At 40.3% G+C, this 8,958-nt stretch overlaps 1 protein-coding gene across 32 annotated transcripts in view; it reads left to right on the forward strand.

The window, feature by feature from the left end:
* ABI3BP (ABI family member 3 binding protein) overlaps positions 1 to 8,439 on the forward strand; it is a 169,335-nt gene extending 160,896 nt beyond the window's left edge. For all 32 annotated transcript variants that reach the window (XM_075034192.1, XM_075034201.1, XM_075034204.1 and 29 more), the window contains 3 exons: positions 703 to 864; positions 4,768 to 4,881; positions 7,065 to 8,439. In XM_075034192.1, coding sequence (XP_074890293.1) covers positions 703 to 864; positions 4,768 to 4,881; positions 7,065 to 7,180 — 392 coding nt within the window. In that variant the 3' untranslated portion in view covers positions 7,181 to 8,439. The remainder of the gene's footprint in view (positions 1 to 702; positions 865 to 4,767; positions 4,882 to 7,064) is intronic.
* The last annotated feature ends 519 nt before the right edge of the window (positions 8,440 to 8,958 follow it).

Here is an 8,958-nt window from a genome sequence, read left to right on the forward strand (position 1 = left end):
CTTGTCATTAAAGCAAAAGAAAGCTCTGTAAAATGAATAAGCTACTCCACACTTCTTAAGTGAGCTAACAGAGCACAACTCAGAGGATACTATTTATCCGCCATTGTGTTTTAGAAAAATTTTCTGCTTCTGAAGGCTTGATCTGCTCTGCTTTAGGCCACTTACAAGACTCTTGCTGTCTTCCGTGGGAGGTGGACTGAGCTTCTGAAGAACAGCTGGGCTCGCTCAAGCAAATTGGGCTGCTTTTTGCATCTGTAATGGACATCACTTTGACAAACACTGAGACACCATTTCTTTCCACATAATTCATGACACTTAATTGTTATGTGTATTTTTGTTAAATCACATACAGTTTGCTGCAGACTGTCCTGGCTTGAACCCACTGAAAAACAGTGACTGTATCACATGCTTTGTAAATGAGAGTTTTGCCAACACGCAGACATTGTCCCCCTAACAAGGTCCTAGAATGATCTTATTCCAAACTGGCACCACACACAGAGAGCAGAAGCAATTCACTGTATCAATCATATCTGCACCCTTTGGTGCTTCCCTGAAATATCTTTCATGTTCAAAATGCAGGTGACTGGTGCCATGGTATGTTCTGCTCCATCAAGGTTTCTAATTCTATTTATTTGAACATACTTGTTGCCCATAATTCTGTATGCAGCATCATACTTCAGCCTCTTTCTTCCTCTCCTGCAGTGGGAAAGGATGCTATCTGGACTGAAATCCCATTCAATTCAGACACCTATTCAGAATGCAAAGGGAAACAATACGTAAAAAGGACTTGGTACAAGAAGTTCGTAGGCGTGCAGCTGTGTAATTCGTTGAGATACAAGATATACCTCAGTGATTCACTTACAGGTAAGAGACATTCAAATCAGTGTTGTCCACGTTATACACTCCTAAAGATAATATGGTTCCAGAACAGAGACGTTTAACAAGACGAGCTCTGCTGAAGTGTGATCAGGTATGTTTAATCTAGTCCATAGACAGATTAATCATAAACAGTAATCTGCTTGTGCTCAGTAATCATTGATGTGTTTGATACTGAATTTTCAGACTCGAGTTACTCCTCTGTGGTGATCATCTGATTTTAAATATCTGTTAGTATCCTGGGGGTCATACAGAAAATTGTTAAAGATCAGGTCTCTGCCAGTGAATAGCATATATTGTGAAGATGCCAAGTTTGTATTTAAAGGGTAGCCTGCAATAGTTCTTAATTAGAGGATTAGGACCTAATTTTAGACCAGGATTAGACTCAGTCATTCCCATCCCATTTGGTAAACAGCTGGTTACTTCATTACTGTGAGGCTTATAAATACATGACTTCAACTCTAGTCAACAGGTTTTACTCACCTGCTTTGACATTTTTGTTTTGTTTTCAAATTACCCATTTTTGCTTATAATCTCTTTTTCCTCCCCTTCTTTTTCTTATGTTTTATTACTAACAGCAGCCTCCTGGCCTTATCTTCTCAAGTTTTGTTCAGTCTTAAGGTCACTAGAGTGTGATGTATTTAAGACCTGAATCAAGTGACACATGCTGTGTGTAAGCTGGGGAAACAGCCTGTAAAAGGTGTTTTTCAGTTAGTTGATAGTTAAGCAGAACTTTGTGTCTCCTGTAGATTGTACAAGCTATATTTAGAAACATGTTAATTTCTTATAATCTGTCCCAAGCTCCTGGCTTTCTTCTGTATGACGTCTTTTATCAGAGCTGCACGGTCAACTCTATTACAATGGTATTAGTATGGCATCCAGAGCACAGAGTGTAACACAACTGTGTATGGGAAATGTCTTTTGAGCGCAAGTTAGGCAGTACGTTCATCACATTGGATTGAATTAACTAGGAGAAACAGTGGCTGAAAGAACCAACTTTCATAACCCAAGGATGCCCCATCTCAGAGCTCAACACGTCACAGGAGCAGCAGGGCTCTGGTCTCTCTGTAGGTAGGAACATGGAAAGAAAAGAGTAGGGGATTGCAGGGCAGCCCATGCCGATATAATTTTAAGCTGCCCAGCCTTACACCCGGCACCATTCTCCCATGAGCAGACAAGGAAGGAAAGCCCTGTCGTTAACAGTAAGTACAATACTTCATACGTAAATAATATCTTGACAATTACGTGAATAAAAGAGAGTGTTTTGAACAGAGGTATCATTCATTCAACTGTTGCTGTACTAACGAGCTGTGATCAAATGACAAACACTGGCAATGAGGCATAGTGTATCACAAAACCAGCCAGTCGAGGAAATAGCAGTGCTAATCTAGCAGGACTAGACTTCAGCCCTAAATCAAGTGAATTAAGAGTGCAGTGAAAGCTACTTCAATCTGAGTAGAAAAGATTAATATACCAGGAGCCCATTTTCCTATTTTCATTAGATTGTTTTTGTTCTTGTTGGAAGGGCCCTGATTTAACTTTGCTGCAGAAAGATGATGGTAGCCACATTGTATTCATTATACTTGCTAAGCCTGGTTCTTGCACTTGAATTGTTACACCCAGTGCTGACCAGTTGTCACAATATTTGAAAGAACTGAAATATTTATGTAGAAAGAAAGCTGCTTTTCCCCCGTTTTCCTAAGTGAGACTGCCGTGGCACAGGCCTCTATATGCGAGTGAGAATGTTTCCAAATTGAAGTCAAACTGTGCTCTGATGTGTTTCACTGTCACACCTTGTCTCATCATGCCCCTGAGGCCAGCGGAAGTGTATCTGCTAGCACCAGCCAGCTGGGCAATGTGTGCCAGTAGCGAAGGGCTGCGCTGAGGTCTGAGTTCCACCTTACGCGGAAAATATCTTCCAAAGCTTTGCTGTTTAAGCAGCGTAATGATCTTGAAATTTGGGTGCATTGTACAAATGCTGTTGTATAAGGTAGCCAACAACCATATCTTTGCATGCTGGTTTTTAGCATGAATTTATACTTCTAGTGTTGCAGAATTCACAATGTATAAAACAAAGATGGCATCTAACTTTCTTAAGACCACCCATATGGGAACACTGGAAACAAAAAATAACTTACTTTATGCTAGAATTGCTATCCCCAAAAGAGAAAGATTAATCTAGTCATTTGTTAGCTGAATGTTTTTAAGTGTGTTCCTTTATTATGGAACGAATTGGGCAGTAAGAATTTAATAGTCACTGAGAATGCTGCTAATTTATGTATAGCAATTGTTTGAATTATGCATAGGTTACACTGTGGGCCAGAAGAATATGTATGTATCTGAAAGTTACTGTTCTTGTGTTAGCCATAAAAATATCTGTTTTATTCTGTCTCTCACGAAGAAAAACTGATCTATGTTACACATGCCAGGACTGTTCTATAAACCAGCATCTACTGCTGACCTCATTTAACAGTCCTCCAGAGCAGTCACTGTAGGCATTCCAGAAAAGCAGGCCACCTAAAAAAAAGTATTTATTGAGGGGAGGAAAAAAATAAATTCTAAGTGTGACCTTCAACAGCCATGGAAAAAAAATGCCGTTTTGGGCAGCCTGAATGTTCTTAATTTCAGACCAAAAAATGGCTGAGAGGAACTCCCTCTGACCAGTTCTCCTATGGAAAAAACATGCCTGCAGCCAAAACTACATAATAATAAATAATTTTCTAAAGCTAGAGAAGAACTGCATGCACAGAGGCTGTCAACTGGAGGTGAGAATTTCTGGCAAAGTATTGATCAGATCACAAAAATATGAGACAGTTTATTGGTAGGCTGCTCTTTTATTAATTGCACTTTAGGGAACAGTATTATAAGCCACCTCACCATCTCTCAAATGGCCAGACTGGCACAGATTCAAGGCTACAGGACACCCAACATCTAATGAGTAACTGGACTTTCTGCTTAGCTTATACCCGAGTACTGAGCCTATTTCGAAATGCTCTCACCTTTCCTTTCAACCTCACAACCAAAGGTTGAACATATTAAGAACAAGTGCTGTGAAAGGAGTTTAGAAAAAAAACGGTAAGTTTATCTGAAAATGTTTCCTGCCAAGGCTTGGGGAGAGAATGTAGCATGCTTTCCTCCATCTTCTGAACTGAATTTTCCTAATGTCTTGCAATTCAAATCAGTAAGTAGAAACATCTCTGTCAAAACTCCTTCACTGTGAGTCCTCTTGTTAAACAGGATAAGCACAGCCCGTACCGTCAGCACACGCCACATGGGGCACTTGAGACCTTGTTTTCTACTCAGTTGCAGTCAAGTGTCCTGTTAAGCAATCCTGCAAATAAATACATGGGCATACTTCACGCTCTGGATAAGCAGTTACTATACCGAGGTCATCTGTTTGTTAAAGGATATCACTTGCACATACATGTTGTAAAAATATGATGATTTATATAACAGGCCTTGGCTGTGTTATGAGGTAGTCTATAAAAAACATCTTTGAAGGCACTGGAGGCTTCCAGACAGGGAACCAAACCTCCCTTCCATTCAAATCACCAATAAAACTTACCTCATTTTTGATACAGTCAGGATGAGGTTCTAGGTAATAACAGAATTTCACTTACTGTATGAAATGTAGGGAGGAGAAAAATCACATTCAGGCATAGATTTTGGCCAGGAATGGGGCACTTTTGTCTACAGCCATGAGCACTGTACTTGGAGTATGCACATAATGTTCAAATTACAGCTATAGATCCTGAGAGGAAAGGAATCGTAGCATTCACCTTGGCTTCCCCACAGAGCAAAGAGCACAGCCCATTGCCTCTGGTAGTTTTTGGAAATAGCCCTCACTAAACTGGGTATGGATTTTCAACTTTGCTGCTTCTTTGCTTTCAGGAAAATTTTATAACATAGGAGACCAGAGGGGCCATGGAGAAGATCACTGCCAATTTGTAGACTCATTCTTAGATGGAAGGACAGGGCAGCAAGAAGATCTACCAGTCAAAGAAGGTAATTCCTTACGCCTGTTTCTGTAGCAAACCTTGGCAATTTCTTTGTCTGTTTCTTTTTCCTGCCAGTGGATTCAGTGCCTGCTGCTGGGGTGGGTGATGGAAAGGGACTACCTACCAGCTTTGCAGGCAGAAGAGAGTCGAGAAGTTTTTGAAGATGAACAATGTCTCATTAAAAGGTTATGACTTGGGTTCTATTAGGTAGTAAACAGCCTCTCTCCTGTTTAAAACATTCCAATAGATTATTCACAGTTGGTATTACATACTTAAACCCAACCACAAATTTGAGTTTCCAGAGAGGCATGAAGTGTTATGTTCAAACTAGCAAGGTTGATTTAAAGAGCAGTAAATCATCAGTTAGGCATTAAACAGCTTTGTTTAGTGCTAATGAGAAACTAAAAAGTTATTACTGGAAAATACAATTCATGCTGCAGTAATTCTGTGTGCACTAATTTGAACCGGGTGCCTAGAATTCCAGTCTGGTCTAAGTGGGCATGGGACTGGATGTCCCGAACACAGCTGTGACCTGCCTGGCTGTTTTTCACATCTTGCTGAGGCTCGAGCATAAGAAAATTGTACTTCTGTCAGCTGAACTCCTGCCTTGCTTGTTTGCAGCAGTGCCAGGGTCAGGTATTCCATTGCCTTGTGGGGTACGAACGCAGGCTGTATTGATACACACATGCATGCCGAGTGTGTCATGGAATATTTTACTGAGAATATCAAAATGGTTTTCAGTACAATGTCAGTGTGTTGACCAAACCTTCCTGTATGTAGTGCGTCATTTATAAAACACCTCACAGAAGTACAGAAATGTGTCAAGGTAGGTGTGGGAGATTAAAGTGAAGTGCCTAAATCTTTCACAAGTTTTTCCAAAAACAGAGTAGGTGAACGATCTGAAAGGTGTTTGTGTATGTGATTTGGTTTTTGTTCGTTTTTTTTTAAAAGAGGGCTTTGCTTTTCCTTTCCCAGTCAGTGTTGCCCATTTGTAAAGGTATTTTGTTTGTGTAAGGGCTTGTCTGAATCCAATTTCGTGTTGCCAGGACAGCAGACCTCTCAGTTGTACCAGATTCACTTTTTTTTTAAAAAAGATTTTATAAATAAAAAAAACGCTTTTACATAAAAAGCTTGCTACCCTAGCTTAAAAGACATTTAAAACCGATTTGTTTTCAGCACCTGAATTTAATTGAGTGGATTCATGAGTTACATTCATTTTTAGAAGAAAAACAGAAACAAAAAAAAACCTCAGCAAAACAAACAAGCAAGCAAAAAAAGCCCCCACCTTTTCTGTAGCTTATATTTGTAGTAAATGAACTGAACAGAGGAAAGAAGAGACAGATTGTCCATTGCTGCTCAGTTCCTCCCTGGCTGCACCAAGTTGAGTTCTGTTCAAACCAGAATTAACTACATACATTTGACCTGAAGCGCAGGGAGGGAATCATGACTGCTGCGGCGTTATTAGTTGCAGAACAATATTCTGTGTGTGTGTGTGTGTGTGTGTGTGCCTGCGCCTGCATACATGTGCGTTTGCACATCTGTGTGTGCAGACACGCCTGCTTTAGCCACACATACATTTCTGATGATCAGGTTGGATTCAGCACTTACTGCTCACTTTAATTTTTAACTTAACATTAATTGTTTGAAGGGGAAGCATGCGTATTGTCATACAGAACAGCTTGAAAGCAGGAGCTATGATCTTTGGCTTGGGGATGGGGAGATAGTGTGAAATATCCCCAACTGTCAAGTTTTATTTAGGTTCACTGCAGTGTTAAGGCTACTGCAGTGGAGACTTATTTAATCATCACAACTTTGCAAGGCAGAACTGCCTGCTGTTCAGAGAAGACCCCCTGCACCAGCTAGAGGGGGGAAGGCGGGGGCACTGGCCTTGCCTTGCCAGCACCGTTGGGTACCAGGATCACCAGGTGTCCAGGGCAGGGAGGCTTCACCTCTCCTGCTCTGGGCTGCGGCAATCCCAAGCGCTTCTGCTTTTGTTTGAGTTGGGTGGACAAATGCCAGCTGTTCCAGAGCGCTCTGCTCATCAATGGAGGGGCAGCAGACCTGCGTGTGGCAGATGGGTTAATGGCTTAGTTTAGCCATTAACTGAATTGTATACAGACTTCCCGGGGAACTCAAAGGAAGGTAATGTCAGAGGGCTTTCTGTAAACAATACTCTTTTCTCTGTTCCAGGATTTTTCAGGGCAGTTCGTCAGGAACCTGTCAAATTTGGAAAAATAGGTGGAGAGACTCACATTAACTATGTTCGCTGGTATGAGTGTGGAACATCAATACCTGGGAAATGGTAAATGCGACACGAACTTGGTGAAAAGGCCCAGTGCTTCCCACCCCCACCCGACTGCCCAATGCAGGCTCAAAGGTGGAAAGGTTTATGGTATGCCTGGTACTTTAGTACGTTTGCTGATGTGCAAGGGTTTATACAAGTCTAACGCCAATACTGCATTAATTGTGTAATAGCGTAGGCTGCTTACTGTAGTTATCCAGTTTTACAAATTTGTTTTTAGGTTAAAAAAATCCCAAACAGGCTAGGGACATGTTGTAGGATAATGTATAGGGAAGCTGGCTCCCTATTCTTGAGGTATGGTTTATATGGTATTTTAAAAGATACGGTGTGTATATTATTTATCACAATGTTGTAATAAATGTTTAAGGCACAGTTATGACAGTTGGTCATGGAACGCGATGTGCATTACTTTTTAAATATTCACTGGTCGTCTTATAATGTTGAGTGCCATAAGCTACCTGTCCAGATAGATCTGTAATGTCTCCCCAGTTATAAATTATAGAAAAGACCCTACAATTTTTAATATCCTGCAACCAGTAAACTTGAAGCGCTTTCTCTTTACGTGTACAAACAGTTTATACTCCTGCCATAAAGCTGAGATAGGTTGCTATATGTGCAGCTTTAAACAGTCAGGTTAGTGGGTTTTTTCCATGTTTGTTTTCAAATGCTTCAGCTCCAGCAAAACAGTATGTTCCACCTATTGCTATGGCCTTAGAGCCACTGCCCATGAGCTTGGCAGTGGCTGGCTGGTGGGCTTGGCTTCCTCCAATTAAAGCAGACAGGTACATAGGTACACAGAATAAAAAAATTAAACTGGCCTCTGCAGCTGTGGCTTTTCATGAAAATGTTGGTTTCCAAGATTGAGACTTATTGGTTCAAAAGCCAAATGTATGTACAGTGCAGGGGGCCTTGGAAAGATAAAACAGGGAAAAAATAAGCTACAGGTTTATTTAATAAAAAAAAACTGTTTTAAAACATTGTTCATTAGGGAAATAGTGATAACTGAACTTTAAACTGCTTTACAGTAATTTTGATTAAACCCTCTCCCAAAGCTACTTGTTGTACTGCTTGAACATTTATGAACTAAATAAAGAGATGTAGTTTTTTTTAAAGGTGTTATTCATTACATTACTAATGTATTGAAAAAACTATGAACAGGAACACCCAGATATATATATATAGTAGAAATAGTCATTTATAGAAAATGCCTTATAAAGTACATTGCAGGTACACTGTACTCCTAATAAAATATTTTTTAATCAAGTGTTTTTCTTAGTGTTTTACATGAAAACAAATACTAGTTTCCGTGGCAAACGCTGTTATGTCAGGAAGCAGTTTGTTCTGAAACAGGCACATGCTAAATGGTGTGATGAGCACCTGCTGCGTTAGGTCTGACGAGCACAGAGAGCAGGAGTTCCAGCTACAGCTTACTGCAGAGCACCGCTGATGGGGGAGCAGCAGCAGTATTTAAGGATGCTGAAGGTAGGAATATTTTCACTTACTTTATTTCCTGTCTTTATGAGAGTTCAAGCAGCTTGCTCCAGTTCATATTTTTTTTATTCCCTCCTTCGTTTTATGTATTCCTAGAATCCGTAAGATGGAAAATATTAACTGGGAGACTGTTTGCCCTCTGCTGTTATATGGTCTATTGAATTTGTTACAGCTCTTGATCTGCTTTTTCTTGGCTCAAAATCAAGTCACTAGAATTGCGCTCCCAAGTTTTTCTGGGTGGCAAAGAACCTGTGGAAAGTTGTTCCTTTTCAAGAGTTCTTTTTCAAAAAT

The sequence above is a fragment of the Buteo buteo genome, chromosome 8 (assembly GCF_964188355.1).
Source record: "Buteo buteo chromosome 8, bButBut1.hap1.1, whole genome shotgun sequence".
Lineage (NCBI taxonomy): Eukaryota > Metazoa > Chordata > Aves > Accipitriformes > Accipitridae > Buteo > Buteo buteo.